The 20841-nt window shown below is 46.9% G+C and overlaps 1 protein-coding gene across 2 annotated transcripts in view; it reads right to left on the reverse strand.

Moving 5' to 3' along the window:
- Positions 1 to 13941: 13941 nt before the first annotated feature.
- Positions 13942 to 20841, reverse strand: part of fam98a (family with sequence similarity 98 member A) — a 42274-nt gene continuing 35374 nt past the window's right edge. For both annotated transcript variants that reach the window (XM_072512352.1, XM_072512363.1), the window contains exon 8: positions 13942 to 15725. In XM_072512352.1, the coding sequence (XP_072368453.1) occupies positions 15021 to 15725 (705 nt within the window). In that variant the 3' untranslated portion in view covers positions 13942 to 15020. The remainder of the gene's footprint in view (positions 15726 to 20841) is intronic.

Genomic DNA, 20841 nt, shown 5'->3' on the forward strand with positions numbered 1-20841 from the left:
CAATTGGAAACATTTAAGGTAAACAAGGCCAAGCCAGACTCCTCAGCGCCAGCAGGAGCCAAGACAAAGGAAGGCCAACGGACATTTAGGAACCGCCCAGCGATCAGGGAACAGCTCCAGTATTGGAGAAATCGATCCAAGTGATCAGAACTTAGTCCAATCACTTGGAACCAGGTACGGGGACCGCCCCGAATGGCGCGAAGCCCCTGGGGACTATAAAATAGAGTCCCCAAGTTCAATTCGTCCTTCTTGGCAGGGTCTCTCAGCAGCTCGAATCAACCCTTGACTGTGACCCGCCTAGTAGCTGCATCAACCAAGTCTCCAGTCAACGCACACTACGAGATAGGCGCTCCTAGCTACCAGTCTATACCAGCTTTTGAATCCTGCAGACTCAGAATCGAATGAAAGGCCATTGTTCCCCTCACCTGGTGGGCCAATTCCAAAGCTAAGTATAGGCCTTTTAGTGTTAGAGATAGTAGAGTTTTATGCATGAGTAGTGATTGACTGTGTATAATAAACGTGTTTTGATTTGAATCTTACTCACTGGTGTATTGAGTTATTGATCAGCACTTGAACTTGAACCTCGTGGTGGTATCATAAAGATACCTGGCGACTCTAGAGCAAAGGTTATAGAAATAGGGCAAATTAAGAAAAGAATGAGCCAACCAAAAGTTAGCAACATTTACTGGCGACTCCGCTGGGACCCGACTTAAAAGTGGCCTAACCACTCCGAGAGAACCCAAAATTTGAATTGAGAGTCCAATTGGGAACAGAAACATTCACAAGTGTTCAAGCAGTTCTGATCAATCCTCATAATTCGGAAGCGTGTTAATGCATGCGTATCTAACAGGGCTATAAGGTAAAACTGATAGATTTTGTTGCGAAAAAGTCAAGAGTTTGCATTCCGTAAAATAGCGAACGCCGTACCCGTGTTTACAGCACCGCCTTAGTACCCCTTGTTCCAAATATTAAAAGAGAGCATTCAGATAGGAAAAATGGCAATGAAGGCAATGGAACGCCTCATGAACCCTCAAGAATTCGTGGTTGCAGCGACCAGCAGCAGAGTAGGTCAGTGTCCCGTTTGAGAAGTTGAGATTAGAAGGTACCTCAATTGGAAGGGATGGCCCCTTTGGAGTGACTTTTGTTCAAATGAGGAAACAGGTCCCGGGAGTATAGGACATACTTGGTAGGAGAACCTGAGCGAAATCCATAAGAAGAGCTTAGGGAAAGCTCGCAAGCCGATGGCAATCGTGTCCTGTCTGGCGCAATTGCGAGGCACAGAGGAGGTTGTTTGGACGCTCCGCAAAGAGATAGAAGAGAGACATCGAATGAGCAAGGTCGATGTTAGTGAGATCGAGAGAGAGAATGTAGAATTGAGAAGAAAGTTGGCAGCAAAGGACGGAGAGGTGGATGATGCCAAGTGGGCACACCAGTCTTGTCTAGCGCATCTGAGCAGCTTCCAAACCCAATACGATAAGGCCTATCAGGACACGCAACGTGCAGTCCTGGTAAGAGAAGAGACAGAGAAACAGGTAGAGGCATTGCAAAGGCAGTGCAGCGATCTAAAAGCAGCGTTAAGAGCACTCCATGCTGCCACCACGGAACACAGACAAAGCTCAGTAGATCATGCAAAATGCCGGAACCAGATTGTGGAACTGCAGTCTTTGCTTTCAGTGCAAAATGGGTTTCAAAGCACCTTTGGATCCCAATTAGATGAAGAAGACGGCCCTGATTGGCAAGAGCTAAACAAAACCGCGCATAGACATGTACAGGGAACATGTGCGCAAGGAAAGCCCCAAAGGAGAAAAGCATCTCAACCCCCCACAGGGCAGGTAGATCAGGCACCCATGAATCCAGTAACTACCCACCACACAGTCACATTGGACGGAGACGCGGAATTCCTTTACACCACCCCCTTAACCGTGACCCAATTACGGGACGCGTGTGAAAAGATCACACCGTTCCTCCCCACCTCAGGCCCCCACCACTTCTTTGCTAGAGTGAAGCAGCAGGCGACCATGTACGGCCTGGATGAGCGTGAGCAAGTGAAGCTCACAGTTTTAAGCTTAGACCCTTCTGTTGTAGCAGCCCTTCCCGACCCACAGAATGTAGGAGGAGGCACCCTTGCAGAGATGCACACGGCGATCCTAGACGCAATCGGTTATAACAGAGGTGACCCAGTAGAAGGCCTGAATAAGTGCAGGCAGAAGAAAACAGAACACCCCATAGCGTTTGCTGGACGCCCGTGGATCCATTTTACAGCCGTTTTCGGAAACTTAGACCGCGCCCATTTGTCCCCAGACAACATGGCCAAATGGACCCCCACCCTTATCTCCCATGCCACAAAGGCAGGACATAAAGCTTGTACTAATTATGACCCCTCAGAAGAAACGCACAACGAAAAGTGGGTTTTAAAAAGGTTGTCCCGCTCCTGGGAGCAATCTGCCCACAACAAACCCGCGATTAGAAAACCCGAAGAACAGCAGGCAGAGGCAGATATTCAAGCAGTTAAAACGCACCAGAATCCGGCATGGGTGAACGAAGGCATGAACAGCCCCCCACAGAAACCACAGGAGTGTTACAACTGTGGACAATTAGATCACTTTGCACGAGAGTGCAATGCCCCACGAAAGCCACAGAGAGCCCAGCAGGCAGGCACTCTGAATAATAACAGGACAAAGCCCATACATAGTGTAAGCACCCGTTCAGACCAGACAGACATGAACGGAACTGACTGACGGTGTTCGGGCTCCCACAAATGGGTCTGCGACACCCTTTGGGATAGGTCCCGCCGACCAGTCGTTGCAGCGAAAATACGGGGACACCCCATCGAATTTCTCTGGGACACAGGAGGGTCCCGCACCACAACTAATTCCTCCACCATGTTCCAAAAAGACACGTAGCCCACTACAGCCACAATCACCCTCAGCGGCTTCACAGGCCACTCACAACAGGGACACATCACAGCCCCTGTACCCATTCAAATTGGCAACATTACAACAAAACACCCCATAGTTTTGGTCTATTTGCCCCACACAGCAGAATACATTTTGGGCGTCGATTTCATGAACTCCCACAACCTGTCATTTGACCCAGTAAATCAATGAGTCTGGAAAATGAGAAAGTCAGCAAGAGCACCCGCAACGCTCACAGTATGCTAATAAGATTAGCGCAGTCGGCGATTTTTGGTTTGACCCGACCACGATTAGCGCAGACAAACAGGTTAGGGCAGTTCTTCAGAAAAACAGGACCGCATTTGCAAGTCATAAACATGACTGCGGCAGGATGGCTGGTTCGGTTCAAATAACAGGACCTGACCCTAGACCCCAGAAGCAATATGGATTTCCCCAAGAGGCAGAGGGAGAAATCTCAAAAGTTATTGATAGCTTATTAGAACAAGGCGTACTTAGATCAGTAGCCTCCACTAATAATGCCCCGATTTGGCCAGTGAGAAAGCCCGATGGATCATGGCGACTGGCCATCGATTACCGGGAACTCAACACAGTCACCCCCGCAGCAGCCCCCACGGTAGCCACAAGCCCCGAGACCATGCTCAAACAGGGACTCAACTCACGATATTTTACGGTTCTGGACATCAGTAACGGATTCTGGTCCATTCCATTGGCAAAAGCGTGCCAATACAAATTTGCCTTCACTTTTAAAGGTCAGCAGTACACGTGGACATGCCTTCCACAAGGATTCCACAACTCCCCCTCCATTTTCCACCGACAGCTGGCCAATGGTTTATCAAAGTTTTCTCGCCCCAAATGTCTGGTCCAGTATGTAGACGACCTATTACTGCAGACAGACACCAAGGCAGAGCACATCGAGCTTCTGTCTGAACTCCTGGAACTCCTACAGCGAATTGAATGTAAAGTGAACCCCAAGAAGGCCAAACTTTTGGAAAAGAAAGTGGTATATTTGGGAACGATTATCACGCATGGTAAACGTGAGATCGAGCATAAAAGAATTGACTCGATTGTCAAATTGCCCCTTCCCCAGAATGTTTCCGCCCTCCGGTCGCTTTTAGGACTGGTTGGCTACTGCTGAAACCATTTTGATGGTTTTGCCACCAAAGCAGCACCCCTCTCGGAACTCCTAAAGAAAGGAGCCCATTGGGAATGGCTTCCGCAGCACACAGATGCTGTAGATGTTTTAAAGCACGCACTCATTGCAGCCCCCGCACTACAGGTTCCAGACCCGCTTTCCCCCTATGCTATAGAGATAGCTAGCACAGATCGTACCCTTTCGGCCGTGCTCCTCCAGGAACGGCACGAACAGTTAAGACCCGTGGCTTACGCCTCCATAGTTTTAGATCCTGTGGAGCAGGGATTTTCGGCCTGTGAAAGGCACCTGCTCGCAGTTGTCTGGGCAGTTCAATACTTTTCATATATCATAGATACATAGAATTTACAGTGCAGAAGGAGGCCATTCGGCCCATCGAGTCGGCACCAGCTCTTGGAAAGAGCACCCCACCGAAGGTCAACACCACCACCCTATCCCCATAACCCAGTAACCCCACCCAACACTAAGGGCAATTTTGGACACTAAGGGCAATTTATAATGGCCAATCCACCTAACCTGCACATCTTTGGACTGTGGGAGGAAACCGGAGCACCCGGAGGAAACCCACGCACACGCGGGGAGGATGTGCAGACTCCGCACAGACAGTGACCCAAGCTGGAATCGAACCTGGGACCCTGGAGCTGTGAAGCAATTGTGCTATCCACAAGGCTACCATGCTGCCCAGCGTATCACCGGACTATACCCCATCACAATCCTCACGGAACACACCCCCACCCAACTTTTACTAGATGGACGACTCAATGACGGTACAGTAAGTCAGATCAGAGCAGCCAGATGGACCCTTCTTTTGCAGGGACGGGACATCACTGTTAAAAGGACCAAGACCCACACTTTCCTAGCCGACAACCTTCAGTACCCAGGCACCCCCCACAAATGTGAAATCATCTCACCGTACCACAACACAGGCCCCTTTATCGCAAAAACACCCCCCAAGAAGATAGGTAGTTCACCCCAGAGCCCCCAGCACACAGACACGTGTGCATCCTTGAGAATATATGTGGATGGTTCTTCCACTATATTAAACGGGAAGCGCATTACGGGATGCGGCATCTATGTTGAGGACGCGCAGGGACGCGCCCTAGAAAAAATCTCGTTAAAACAACCAGGACACTTAGGCGTGCAGGCGGCAGAACTAGCAGCCATTGCATACATTGTCGATCACCCAGATTCCTTCCCCAGCTCAGCAGACATACACTCGGACAGCCTCTATGTCTGTAACAGCCTCACAGAATTCCTACCCCTGTGGAAAGCAAGAGGATTTGTTTCCGCGGACGGAAAACCCCTGCCTTCAGCCCCATTGCTCTGGCACATTTTGGACAAAGCACGGGACAGGATATTTGGTATCATTAAAGTAAGAAGTCACCACCGTTCCTCCCCACCTGGAAATGTAAAGGCCGACGCACTGGCTAAAGCAGGTTCCAGACACGGATATTTTTGGAACTCCCCCGAAAGCGCCCCAGTGAATGTAGTTCAGGTCTCACAGACAAATATCGAGGATTTAGTGCAGGCCCAGAAGCAAGATAGTAATCTCAGGGAGATTTTAAAAGGAAAATTTCCAGCCCCATACGATAGGTTTAAAAATGCACTGACCACACATGACGGTGTGGTCCTAAAAGACACCCTTTATGTGGTTCCTGAACAGGACAGGAATCAGCTTATTTGTTTGTTCCATGATAGTCATGGGCATCAGGGAATTGACCCCACTACAGCCCACCTCAGGCTGTTGGTGGCCGAATTTAAAGGAAGACGTCACACACTACGTAGAAAATTGCCTCATCTGTGCCCAAAACAATCCGGACAGATATGCGAAGAAAGCTCAGCTTAGCCGCACCTACCCCGTTAATGGCCCCTGGACTAACCTCCAGATTGATTTTATAGGACCATTGCCCCCTTGCAGGAATGGTCACAAGTATGTGTTAGTTGTTATAGACACGTTTACGAAATGGGTAGAAGCATTCCCATCTAGAACCAACACGACAAAGACTACAGCTAAGATTTTAACCCACCACATCTTTATGAGATGGGGACTCCCCCGAAGCATTGAATCCGACCAAGGTTACCATTTTACGGGACGTGTCAAGAACGTCCTCACGATAGTTGGCATTACCCACAAATTCCACATCGCATACCACCCCCAGTCAAGTGGTATCGTGGAGCGAATGAGTCGGACTCTAAAAGCAACCCTCAGGAAAATGGTCCAACAAAACAATTGGGATTCAGTCCTCCCTTTTGCACTAATGTTTTTGCGTAACACTGTTTCTACATCCACAGGATACACCCCACACACTCTCATGACCGGACGCCCCATGAAAGGCACAGAATTTTTATTAGGACTTGAGTTGACCAGCCCCGAAGTGACGGCCCTCACATACGAGAACGCAGTGAAACAATTAGCAGAGAATGTAAAAACGGTTCAGCTAGCAGCCGCAGTAAAATTAGGCACCAGGAAGAAACAGAGCAAGGCCTGTTTCGACAAGACAGGAAGAAACAGAGCAAGGCCTGTTTCGACAAGACCGTGCATGCGACTGAGTTTGATGTAGGACAGCAGGTCATGCTCTCCATTTACAACCCCAGCACATTCCTGTCACCGAGGTATTCGGGTCCGTACTCCGTTGCGGACAAAGTAAGCCCCTCCGTTTATAAGATTCAGTACCCCAACAGGAAGACCGCGTGGTTTCATATTAACCAGTTCAAGGCATATGGCTCGCAGTCTAACCACGCACACCACGTCATGCTCAACGCAGCAGACCACGCCCTGCCCACAGCCAACATATCCCTACCCTCCCCCAACACGTCCACCCCATCCACGGACTCGACCTCGACTCCAACCCCGAGCTCTAGACTCTGCCCTGGAATGCCCACAGACAGCAGTGACAGCGACTGTGACACAAACGATAGCCACAGCACGCCTCCCTACTATCCCCATGCAACAGGCCCCACACCCAGCGAATCTGAACACGATTTGAGTGATCCCTTCCTGATCACATTCCTTAACAAACCTCACCAAAGACCACCGCCCTACGATGACGACCCCGACACCATATACACAGAATTAGACACGACTATTTGGCACCGTGACAATTCGTACAGGCTCGTCCGAAACGACGAGATGGACCCCAAGTCAAACCATGCAGCTTTAGCAACCCTCATCCATTCAAGAGTATGGCATCCGGGAGAAGATGATGACATTGAGTCTGACTCCCAAAACGAGAACCCCTTTGCGACCCTGTTCGCCACTGATAACCGAGGTGTCCAGATGATGGAGAAAAAAAAGGAACCGTTGGAGAAATACGGTGTCCTTTCTGATGGAACCTGCACCATGTTTGTTGAATGTTTGTTCGTTAGTGTTATCGTTAAGTGTTGTGTGTAAACCCGAAAAGTTTTTTCACGGCCCCACGTCACCACCCCCTTTGACGGCAAATGGCTGTTAGAGGATCTAGTTTGTCCCAGACAATAGTTCAGAGGAACTAGTCTGTCGACAGAACCCGACTCATAGTTGCTCTCCTAATTAGAGAGGCAGCCCCCCACGACGACCACATTCTTACCCGTTCTTGCCGGTTGCTCAGGCAGTGGAGAAACGGCATTGGTCCCCGCCCTGCCTGAGGACCCCCCTCTGGTCAGCTACGCTCGGGTAGAGCAAATACGGCATTGATCACCGTCCTACCCGGGGATTCCATCCAAATCTTACCCGCCGCGGCCCATACGCACCTCATTTTTGTTTGTTAAGTTCAAAATTATTTTCTTTGGTTTTGGCAACCTATGGTTGCTGCCCTGTGCTATTTACATCCTCAGACACTGGGATGGTAAATCACAGTCTGCGAGACGGCTCGCAGTACAGCAGTATTTTCTTGGATGTCTAGTCCAAATATTCGGTTTAAAATTTTTTTTTTTTTTTTTTTTTTTAAATGAGTGAGTCACACATGGTGACCAATTATAAAGGGAAATTGACACTAAAAGAGACATGCTAACGTACAAGATATTAAACAAGATAGTAACAGAAACTATGCTTGATCCACAGAATTCCAGAAGCTCCAGGAAGAAAGAGACGCAAAGGAAGAGAAGAAAGAAGAGAACAATGAAGACATCATACGTGTTTTTCGTTACCATTACAATTTGTATTCGGTTACGCGCGAACGCGAACCCCCTGAACCCCCCCCCCCCCCCCCCCCCGGCCGTCAATGATTCACTTCCCCATAGCACACAGAGCCCAGTGACAAGTAACAACACACCATCACGGCGTGATAGGTTTATAACGTGGTACTCCCTTTCATATGTCATTGAATCCCTTTTAGCGTTGGCGATATTCTGCAGCATCGTGCTGACTATCCGCATGAGAAAATGGCGAAGGAGAGCCTACCGTTCTCGCACCCCGGTATACAGGATGAGATCCCCTATTTTCGGTTTTCACCAGGCCCCCGAACCCCTTGATCTACAATAAAGGACATTCATTTTGCATCATTTGTAAATAAAGAAATACGTCTCATTTGCAACTGAAAGATTGTACAACTCTGTGCTTGACTGCCAAGCCAGAGGAAAATGTGAATGCTATTATTTTTGTATTGTAAGGAAGTTAGTATGATTGGATGTTTAAGTGAGTGTAGTTTATGGAAGATAGTTAGAGGTACCGTTTTTTTAATGTTGTAGTGCATGTCCCTGACGTAGCGCCACTTAGAATTGTCAGTTAAAACTTTCGAGCATAGTTATGGTCAGTGTAGAGATCATGGAAGAGTGCTCGCTGGGTCAGGGAGTGAAGACGATGCAGTTATGTGATCCTTCACACTTCGCGTTAGGGATCACAAGCAGGGTGTGTAGCCACCTGGGTTGGCCACTTCCCGACTTAAAATGGAGATCCGCTAAGAATGCAGGGAAATTCAGTCAGACGCAGGAAAACAAGCAGGTGCAAAGTTTCCTGTGTATCAGAACTTGCAGGAACCCAGCACTGAAACTAACAACCATCTGCATATTAATGAGCGATCCCCGGGAACAATTGGAAACATTTAAGGTAAACAAGGCCAAGCCAGACTCCTCGGCGCCACAGGAGCCAAGACAAAGGAAGGCCAACGGACATTTAAGAACCGCCCAGCGATCAGGGAACAGCTCCAGTATTGGAGAAATCGATCCAAGTGATTAGAACTCAGTCCAATCACTTGGAACCAGGTACGGGGTCCGCCCCGAATGGCACGAAGCCCCTGGAGACTATAAAATAGAGTCCCCAAGTTCAATTCGTCCTTCTTGGCAGGGTCTCTCAGCAGCTCGATCCAACCCTTGACCGTGACCTGCCTAGTCGCTGCATCAACCAAGTAAGTCTCCAGTCAATGCACGCTACGAGATAGGTGCTCCTAGCTACCAGTTTATACCAGCTTTGAAGCCTGCAGACTCAGAATCGAACGAAAGGCCATTTGTTCCCCTGACCTGGTAGGCCTTTTAGTGTTAGAGATAGTCTAGTAAGTAGTTTTATGCATGAGTAGTGATTGACTGCGTATAATAAACATGTTTTGATTTGAATCTTACTAACTGGTGTATTGAGTTATTGATCAGCACTTGAACTTGAACCTCATGGTGGATTCATAAAGATACCTGGCGACTCTAGAGCAAAGGTTATAGAAATAGAGCAAATTAAGTAAAGATACGAGCAACATTTAAGAGCCAACCAAAAGTTAGCAACACCCCTCCCCTGTCTGCATGCTGGAAGAGACTGTCGTGAAGCACAAGACTGTTTCAACTTTTCAGCCAAACCTCTCACTGTTTTCTGCCGGGTCCGGTGACCAGAAGACATACCATTCCAGGGGTAAACTACTCCTCTAACATTCACCTATGCCTTTTCATCTAAATTCCACCCAGATCTGGGTAAAAAGAGCCCTTTTCTGTGACTTTGAACAGGAACAGTCCTTTATGTGACCAATCACACCATGGTTACAAGCGGAAGTCTCAATGCTGGCCATTTCTAGCAGCAATCCAAAACTACTGCCATTGTCATGTATCTTTCTCTGTTTATACATTTAACTTAGTTCTCTTCCTAAAGCTAAGCATCAATATTGTAGTTATAATCATTGGCCTTCCCAAATTGCTCATTGTATACAAATGGGACGGGTGTGTCCATTTTACACTTGCAAAGGTGAATGCTAAATAAAATGGGCAGAAGATTCTCCCCCGGAACAATCCTAAAACAACCTGCATTTATGGAGCATCATTAACGCAGTAAAATAGCCCAAGGTGCTCTACATGAAGGTAGATTGAAGAGCAACTCTTATTACTACTAGAAGGCACTTACTTCATCCAAAGTGTGGAAAAAGATACATCAAAAAAACGGCATTGGACTGTGTTTCAGTGAGCACCCAGGACTATTCCACGAGTGCCTTTTTCTCAAAGCCATGAAAGCCCAAAGCAAGGTCAGTTGATGTTCATGATGCTTGGTTAATGGGCCCCAATTCAAAATGGTGGACCCGAGTGTTGATATGTGGTATTTGCAAATGCAAACTCCCCAATTACTATTGCTTTTCAAATAATAAAATATCTAATTTGGAAACAGCATTAGGATATGGGCAAGATTTCTGTCATACAAACACCAAATAGGAGGGTAGTTGAAATTTGACAGAAGTAGAATCCAATTTTGCAAATTAAAGACAATACCAAAGTGTAGAACTGTGCACAATTTTAGAAACTATATTATAGGTGGCATAACTATGTCAAAAATAGTTGCTTGGTAGTACAGGACTCGAGTATTTCTGAAAAAAAGCATCAGGGCAGGTTCAGAAGACCAAATGTAAAGGGATTGCCGATTGGTTGGCAAGAGGACTCTATCAATCAGTACCCACTTCTCACAGTATAAATTGTTACTTTTACATTTGGTACCCGTGTGAACCGGTTCTGATGAGTGCAAGACTAAACGTTTTGACTGATTTTCAACAATATTTAAAAAATATAACTTCCATATTTTCTATCAATGCTGTTGATATATTATACCAATTAATTCACACTGGAAAAAAAACACTGGTTCGCCCTCTCCAATACAATCACATGTTCCATTTTCATGAAAACTTGGAACAGATAAGCAGCATTGCACTCTGCATGAGACAATCATATCCATTGTATGAGTACTTTAAAAAAAAAATCCAACACACCCTATCCTCTTGAAGTGTATTAATATCTTAGCCAGAGTAGCATTGTACAGCATCAAGAATGGTTTGATAGCCAAGAGAGCTATTTTCCATTGCTCTATTCAAAAGAACCTGCTTCAAGTATCATGCAGATTTTATGATGAGGGAAGAGATGTTTTATGTTGTTAAAGTTAAGACAGGTTGTTTGGCACTGCAATGAAAGGTCCATTTGATGTTTATAGGTATGCCCTCTTCAGAGAAGCCTATGGCTACACCCACATCGAGGGAGGCAGGGACCTGTACCCCTTCTTGGAGCTGGTCCCCCAGCCTGCTGTTGGATTCTCACCCCCAGGAAAAGTGCCACCCCCCCCTCCCCAAAATCAGCTGGCCTCCTTTGTAAAACTCTTAATAAGCCAAATTGGCGGCCCACCTTATGGGAATGGTTAAAAACTGCCCGCACCTCGAACAGGACCTGGGAAAAATTAACATGTCTGCCATTACTGATACTTCCAGGCCTCGTCTGACAGACCGGACCTGAAAATTCTGTCCACATTAAAACATTTGGGCTTTTGTTGTGACCTAGATAGTATGCCATTGAATCAAATGTAAAATCTGAGGAGTGCCCTGGGAAAGCTCAACACAGATTCCAACTAAGGCCAGGGGGTAGCTAGGCCAGTCCCATTGATATTACTGCTCTATCCAAGTCATTTCTCACTTCAGTCGCTATGCCAGCTGAGCTCACCCCGACTAACTTTACCCAGTAGCTTTTGAAATAAATAAAAATTACTTTTACGAGGGTGTGGGGGGGGGGGGGGGGGGGGGCAGCGGGACGCTCTTTCCACAAGCTATGCCATAACCAAATCACTTGCTGGTGTTGGGCAAGATCTTTCATTTAAGATAGCAGTGCATCACTGGATAAATGTCCCAAAACCTCACGCATGCATCGGATTCCTTTCGCCTCTGGGTGGCACAGTAGCAGTGGTTAGCACAGTTGCTTCACATCTCCAGGGTCCCAGGTTCGATTCCAGCTTGGGTCACTGTCTGTGCGGAGTCTGCACGTTCTCCCCGTGTTTGCGTGGGTTTCCTCCCACAGTCTAAAGACGTGCAGGTTAGGTGGATTGGCCATGATAAATTGCCTTGGTGTACAAAAATGTTAGGTTAGGTGGGGTTACTGTGATACAGGGATAGGGTGGCGGTGTGGGCTTAAGTGGGGTGCTCTTTCCAAGGGCTGGTGCACTCGATGGGCCGAAAGGCCTCCTTCTGGACTGGAAATTCTGTTCTATTCTAAATGATTTCACCTCTCGAATGAAGAGGTCCTCTAACGTAGCATGCAATTAAAGCCCCCAATTATGTACATTTTAAGAATAGTTTAAATTCATAGCAATTTGTCAACTGTGAGGGTATAGCTCCAGAGACTGGATGGCCTCCTGCATCTCCTGCCCCAATCAATATTTTGCTAAGTGAACATTCTTTATGTATTAGCCTACACCGCAAGTGCAGAGAAGCCAGTTGATTTGTGTGCACATCACCGCGTAGCCTGAATCGGTCCTTATCAAAGTGCCTGCAAAATGTTAAACAGAATGGCTGCATAGCAATTTGAAGAGGGAACCTTGGCCGATGTATCTTCCTCCAGCCCAGACCTACAGCAAGCAGCATGCCTAAGAGCCACCCAGCTATCATCTCACAGCATGAACGGGGGGATTGAAGAAGTTTCTGAAGCAATTAACTGAAATACATCTGTGTACTGAGCAGGAAATTAGTTCCCACTAAATAAATTATGCAAATACACCTGTTAAATAACAAAGAGTTTTATTCAATTATCTGTTCTATATTAGATTAGATCAACATTAGGTTCCACGGCATTAGAGAAGCAGTTACTTTCTTTCAGCCGTGGGATCACACTGGGTCAAACATTGTGTCAATCCCTAAAATCAAGCTAGAGTCTAACAATCTTATCAGGTGAGCTTTAGACTTAAAAGGCAGTTTAGATTTTTAAGCCCTTTTAAAACTGTACAATATTTATATACTGCTTATTTAAATAACCGTAGCAGCTTATAGTTTTCTCTACTGTCTTTGGGCAAAATAGTATTGAATTCTCGGTTTAAATAATGTTTTTTTTTTTAAATGGCATATTACATAAAACAAATGATTCTAATTTTTTGTAATTTTTCCAATTGCGGGGTAATTTAGCGTGGCCAATCCACCTACCATGCACATCTTTGGGTTGTGGGGGTCTGACCCACAGACACGGGGAGAATGTGCAAACTCCAGATGAACAAAAGATGATTCCAATGGTTTACAAACACGTGCATCTGCTTTTGGTTCCTCGGGACGCCCATGCGACTTAAACAGCAGTTTCAGCCAAGGTCACCCTTGAAACGAGTGCTAAAGATCTCTTCGAAATGAGACACAGTAACTGAAATGAGAGCAAATGAAAAATACCTCCCCTTGAGAATTGCCCCAAATGGCAAATCAGTTCTTATTTTGACCAAGAGCTGTTACTCCCAGCTTAGAGTGACCTCTAGTGTGCAATAACTGCCAAAAAGAGACTCTGGGTCTCTTATGTATAAGATGGCCTTTTTGCAACCTATCCAGAATACAATGTCAATTATGTCTTTATATTACTCAAAGGAGGTCACTTTGGCTGCAATGGTTGCGGATCAATAGTCAACAGAAAACAGATACATACATGTTTAACTGATACTTCTGCTCAAACGGAAGAGAAATTAGCGTTGAAATCACAACACAAGAATGTGTATAGAGGATAACTTGTTTCACATTCGCTTTTATTTCCAGCTCTTTGACCAGGGGTTAATATTCAGCAACTGCGTCAACTTCCAAATAACGAAGTGTGTGCCATATATGATCTGGCTCATGCCAGTATTTCAATGGGAACAAAAACATTTGAGTGTTTTACAAACAGTCAGCCGTTCTTGGCCAACGTTCTCGCTTGTCTGTATAATTAGAGGCATTGTGCATCATAATTTAAGGCTGAACCTACACATTAGCCCTTTCTGTGCTGAATATCCTTCGCAACTTTCAAATTACACACATTTGCAGAAGGGATGACTTACAGTAAACTTCTCATAAACATTATAAGTTAGAAAGACGCAAAAACCACGGGTGTCACCCAACCACAATTTCTCAGTTCAGTGTTTGGATCACATACACATACATACACACACTTTTAAATAAACGGTGTTGAAATCCTCTTTCGATATTCAAAGAATTCCTCGCCTCACCTGTAACCGAGATAACAAAAAAACCCAACAATTCCAAACAGTGAAACAGCATACAGATATCGCTCATCTCTCACATCATTCACTCTGCTTGTGAAGTTTACAGTTATGTGCAATTACTAGTCAGCAGGAAGTTACCATGAGGCTTAACCTCCAGGACAGAAGGGAAACATTAGTTTTGCAAATGTTTTTGTTGAAAGCGCCAGCTAATTGAAAGGGGTCTCCAGGCTCAGTTTGGGCTCATATGCTAGGTCTGTAGTGCACTTTAATAAACTAAGAGGTTTGTTTTAATCCCGCCAGTGGCAGTTACACATGCAGAAAAGCAGAACTCTGACTTTTTTTGCTGCGCTTCAAGTAGTTTTTAGCCTAAAACCCATTTTGTGAAGAGTGGGGATAGGAGGTAAAAAGAGAATTACAAGCCTTCACTCTTGCTGAAAGCAAGGGTATTTCTGTTTCCCATTGTTTCGCAAACAATCTGCAACACTGCTGATCCAATACAAGGTATTGGATTTTAGTGACATTCAACAGTTGGTAACTATTATATGGCTGAGTCTGTGACTCTTGTCGGAAGAAGCCAATATTCAAGACTATCCAATTATTAGCTAGAATACTGCCTACCTTGATAGAAACCAGAAGCACTATACTGTTGGCCACCTTGCTGGAAATATTGCTCAAACTGTCCTCCCTGGTTGTAGCTTAGTCCACCTCTGTTGACCCACCCACCACCCTGTCCCCCACGCCCTCCACGACCCCCACGACCACGACCTCCTCGTCCTGCGCCTCGTCCACCACCCTGATCATGGCCACCATCCTGATATCTGTTGTCCTGATGTCCTTGGTAACCACCCCCTTGATAGCCGCCACCACCTCCATGGTAGCTAGCTCCTTGATAATTGCCAGCGCCACCTTGGTAGCCACCACTATGGTAACCGCCTCCATGGTAACCACCATGCCCCCCTTGATAGTTAGAATCTTGATGACCGCCACTTCCATCTGACCATCCGCTTTGAACTTTTCCTCTGCTTCCTCCACGTCCTCCTTGTTCTGTCCTATCATATCCACCACGGCCCCCACCTCGCCCGCCTTGGTCATATCCGCCTCTTCCTCCACCTCCATCTCGCCCGCCTTGATCATATCCACCTCTTCCTCCACCTCCATAAGAGCTTTGGTCATATCCGCCTCTTCCTCGTCCACCACTGGACTGGACATTGTCTGGTCTCTTCTGCCATGGTGGCATCTCTGGCGGTGGAGCCTCAATTTCATTTGGCCTGCCGCCTCTATCTGGCACTCTTCCCATAAGTACCTGTAAAATGATCAAACCAAGGAACAGAAGGTTACTGGAGATTTGGCATCTCTGAACAATATTAGTCCTGGTCATTCACAATTTCAGATGTCACAATGTATAAAGTTTTTATATAAAACAATTCATATTTCCAGCACTAGCTACTAGGAGAGGTTGGATAAACTCGGTTTGTTTTCAATGGAACGAGAGGTTGAGGGGCGAACTGATAGAAGTCTACAAATTTATGAGGGGAATGGACAGAGTGGATAGTCAGAAGCTTTTTCCCAGGGTGGAGTCAATTACTAAGGGACATAGGTTTAAGCTACGAGGGGCAGAGTTTAAGAGATGCGTGAGGGAAGGGTTTTTTTGTATACAGAGGGTAACGGGTGCCTGGAACTCGCTGCCAGAGGAGGTGGTGGAAGCAGGTACGATAGTGACATTTAAGGGTCATCTTGACAAATACACGAATAGGATGGGAATAGAGGGATACAGATGCTGGAAGTGTAGGTTTTATCCTAGATGGGCAGCGCAGACTTGCAGGGGTCGAAGGGCCTGTTCCTGTACTGTACTTTTCTTTGTTCACACAAAATAGATATTCAGGTAGCCAAGATAGCTTAGAACAATACAGTACAGGATGCTGACATATGGCCCAAGGTGCCTGTGCCAGCTAGAGTTATCAAATCAGCCCCATTCCCATGCAAATTTTCCTACTGCAATTAGTTATCTAAGTGAACTTTGAAAGTTGTTATTGATATTGATTTCCCCACCCTTTCAGGCAATGCATTCCATATCATACCAACTCACTGCATAAATTGTCTTTCCCTCACAACCTTTTGCCTATTACCTCAATTCTGTGCTCACAGGTTACTGACCCTTTTAACACTAGAAAGTTTCTGGTTACTCCATCAAATCAAAGCCTTTCAGGATTTCAAACCACTGCTCTGCTTTAAAGGGTAAAACCCTAGTTTCTCCAGTCTTTGGACATAACTGATGTCTTTTATACCTGGAATCATTCCAGCACATCACCTCAAAGAAAGAAGAGTACAGCACAGGAACAGGCCATTCAAGCCCCCGCCGATGATGCCCGTCGAAACCAAAACCTTCTGCTCTTCCGGGGTCCGTCTCCCTCTATTCCCATCCTATTCATGTCTTCGTCAATATGCCTCTTAACATCACTATCGTATCTGCTTCCACCATCTCCCCGGCAGGGCATTCCAGGCACTCGCCACCCTGTGTAAAAAACAACAGCTATCTCCTCTAAACTTTCTCCCTCGCACCTTAAACCTCGGTATCCTCTCTTAAGGCTTTGTAATCTGTCCCAATGAGTTGTACCCAAAATAGATCAGGAACTACCCAGTCTTTTTATAAACGTATAGCATAACTTGCTTATTTGGGTGATAAGGAGACATGCTGCCAAAACATTTTGTCTTGCACTCACCAGGACAGATGGAGGAATACTAAATTTCCAAAGAGAACGACAATTTAGACTGCATGAGAAAAGGGGCGCTGATTGGTTGCTGGGAAGGGTGTGTGATTACTCAAGACATTGCCACAGCAAATCCACTAGAGAGCTCTCCCCCCACCCCCCCGCATCCATGCTTTGGTTTATTTTTTTTTTTTTTTTAAAGGTGCAATGGCTGGATATATTCCTTTTGCCTGCAGAGGACAGGTCGGCATTTGAAAAATGCAAGCACAAGTGAGCTACAATGGGAGCCCAACTGATTTTCTTAAATAGGTTTGATGTGAGATGCCAGCACTGGACTGAGGTGAGCACAGTAAGAGGTCTCACAACACCAGGTTAAAGTCCAACAGGTTTATTTGCTTTCGGAGCGCTGCTCTTTCATCAGGTGAAGTGGGGGCAGGTTCACAAACACATACTTAAATAAATTGTTAGTGTAATTCTTAGCATTCTTCAGCAAATGCTGCCCAATCGCAGAATCACATTTCACGTTATGTCATGACTTTTGCAAGCACGGGTTGGTTGAGTATGGTCAGAATTCCACCTATTGCAAACATCCAAAGGCATGTGCTGTTTAATAAAATCGCCAGCCATTGGCCTGCATACCTGGCACCGCACCAACAAATAAATTAATTTACCATGTTACTCATTTGTGTAGCAAGCAGAATGTCTTTTTGGCTTGACTGCAGTATCCTGTGAGTGGAAAAGACCACTGGCATTGCCTTGCATATTAATAATAATAATAATCCTTATTATTGTCACAAATAGGCTTGCAATGAAGTCCCCTAGTCGCCACACTCGGCGCCTGTTCGGGAACACGGAGGGAGAATTCAGAATGCCCAATTCACCTTCAAGCACATCTTTCGTGACATGTGGGAGGAAACCAGAGCACCCGGAGGAAATCCACGCAGACACGGGGAGAACGTACAGATTCCGCAGACAGTGACCCAAGCCGGAATCGATCCTGGGACCTTGGCGCTGTGAAGCAACAGTGCTAACCACTGCACAACTGTGCCACCCTATATGTTCTTTCTTGACCAGAGCTGACAAGCCAACCATTCAGCACCCATTTTCTCATGCAGTATATACTGCTGTTCTCTTTGAAATTTTATATTCATGGGAGCCACTTATGATCAATCTGTCGAAGTGCCGCATATTGGAAAACTCAATCGATTTCAAGCATGTATCAATGACTGGGGGCAGTATGTGGAACGCATGCAATTCTTTTTTTCAAACAAACGGATCCCGGGGGAGGAACTATGGTTTTGCCGACGGCTATCAGAGGGCCTACGTACAGCCTCATAAGAGCCTCACCCACCGAGATGCACCGATTCTCGGTCGTTCGCTGTTTTGGTGGCTCTGGTCGCAGTTTCCATATGGCCACCCAGGGCCAGTCAGCATCTACAATTGACTTCCTGGCCTGTCTCCGAAAATAGGCCCATGATATGTGAATTTGGTGCTGCGCTCAACAAAACTTTGAGTTTGATTTGTGTGTGGAATCCGTGATATCGGTCGTAAGTGACTGACCTTGCAGTGCACCGTGAGAATCGCACTCTGCTGGGGAGGGCGGAATAAGGGTCCAGGAGCTCTTGAAATGGCAGTGTTCAGCCTTGGCCGCCAAAACGTGTGCCGCTCACTACCACCCAGGATGCAGGCCACCGACAGTGGGACGCCTTCCAAAGTGACACTGGCTACCGCCACCAGGGCATTCTCCCCCTACCGCAAAGGCATGTACAGTACCGACTAGCAGCTGCTGGGCGCAGAGCCCCGGAAAGCATCAGACCCCCAAGAAGGCCCTCCACCCCACCAGACACAACTGCCGTCTCAGGAACCAGGCCCACTACTTGAGACAATGACATTGGTGCCCATACTGCCCTGCATGGTTTCACCTTGGGTCATCCCAATTCAACTGTCGTTACAGGGAGCAGCGGTATCAGTGGTCCGTTGCCGTACCTTCGACTGGATCTGGTCCTGCCTCCAGACGCTGACCCTTTGAGACACCAATGCCCGCTTCACCATGTATACAGGAGAGCTGCTGGCAATTGCAAATTCCTCCATGGTTCTGGTTGAATATGGGCAGGTGACACATCTACCATTGGTGGTCATCCATGGCGGTCTGAATTTGTTGGACTGGCAGAGGGTTTGCCAAATGTACCTGCATGGCCCTGAAGGAATCCTGGCCAGGTTCTCATCTGTACTTCAGGAGTGGTTGGGCACCATAAAATAGTGCCGGCTGTGCCAGTCATGAAACCCTAACTGCTCCTTCCACCCCTGTGGAGACTATAAGATGACAGTCAACCGCTCATGTTTGGATCGCTACCCCGTCTCTCACATTGAGGATCTGTACCCCAAACTCAGTGGAGACCGATCATTTTTGAAACTAGATATGAGCCACACATACCGCCAGCTGCCTCCGGCTTCGGATTCCAGAAGGTTCGTGACCATCAACACACAACTTGGACCATATGAATATACCTGGCTGCCCTTTTGAAATTTCTTCCGCTTGTGCCATCTTCAAAAGGGTGATGGAGAACTCCATGGGTATGGTGCACCTTGACGATGTGATCACTGGGTCATCTGACAGGGAGCACCTGGAGAACTTGGCCAAGGTTCTTCAGTGTTTTGAGGCGGCTGGGGTCCACCTCCGGAGAAAGAAGTGTATATTTAACCTGGGCTATTGCGCAGATCACCATGATTTGCACCCAATAGAAGAGAAGGTACAAGCAATCCGCCAGGTCCCAGTGCCCAATGGTCCAACGGAGCTGCGTTCGATTTTGGGCCTCGTCAACTATTATGGCAAGTTTACACCAAACCTCGCCACAATATTAGCCCTCCTCCACTGGCTTTTAAAGGAAGGACAACTTTGGGACTGGTCCCAGGCCCAAGGGGAAGCCTTCGCGTTGGTCAAGAAGCAGTCATCATCCCACCTGTCGACTCACTTCAACCCGTCAAAACCAGTCTGGTTGATGTGTGATGTTTGCTCCAATGGAGTTGGGCTGTCTTTGCCCACCGAATGGACCACGGATCAGAATGCCCCACTGCTTTTGCATCTCGGACGTTGGCAGGCGCAAAGAAAAACTACACGCAAATTGAGAAAGAGAGGCTGGCTGTTGGATTTGGCCCCCAAAAATTCCAGTCTGTCCAGACATCCTTTCACCGATTTCACAGATTACATGCCCTTATTTAAGGAGGACCAGGCGATTCCCCCCTAATTGCCTCTGCCAGATCCAATGAAGGACGCTGCCTTTAGCTGCATGAGGATGTGTTGGAACACCAGTTCGGAGCCAAGATTCCGCACACCGATGCACTGAGCCGCCTCCCCCCTCCACCAGGCCACCTATACCGGTGTCAGCCAACAAAGTCATCACCGACCTCCCTTTTATGGCCTCCTTGTGTTAATAGCGTATAGCCTCTACGACTGGACTCAGCTATTCCGGGTGAGACATATTATCCTATATGGGAAACCCAAGGTGCTGGTTTCGGCAATGGAATGGCGAGTGCAAGTTCAGGGCGCACATGGCCAAAAAAGGTATTCAAAACGTGCATACCGCCCCATACTACCCAGCGTCAACTGGAATGAAGAAACAGACCTCGGGTTCCTGGGAGACCTCGGCTGGCATGAATCCTCTACTGCTACCGACACTGCCGCACGCCACAATGGAGGCCGCTCTGGCCGAA

Source organism: Scyliorhinus torazame, chromosome 1 (genome assembly GCF_047496885.1).
Source record: "Scyliorhinus torazame isolate Kashiwa2021f chromosome 1, sScyTor2.1, whole genome shotgun sequence".
NCBI lineage: Eukaryota > Metazoa > Chordata > Chondrichthyes > Carcharhiniformes > Scyliorhinidae > Scyliorhinus > Scyliorhinus torazame.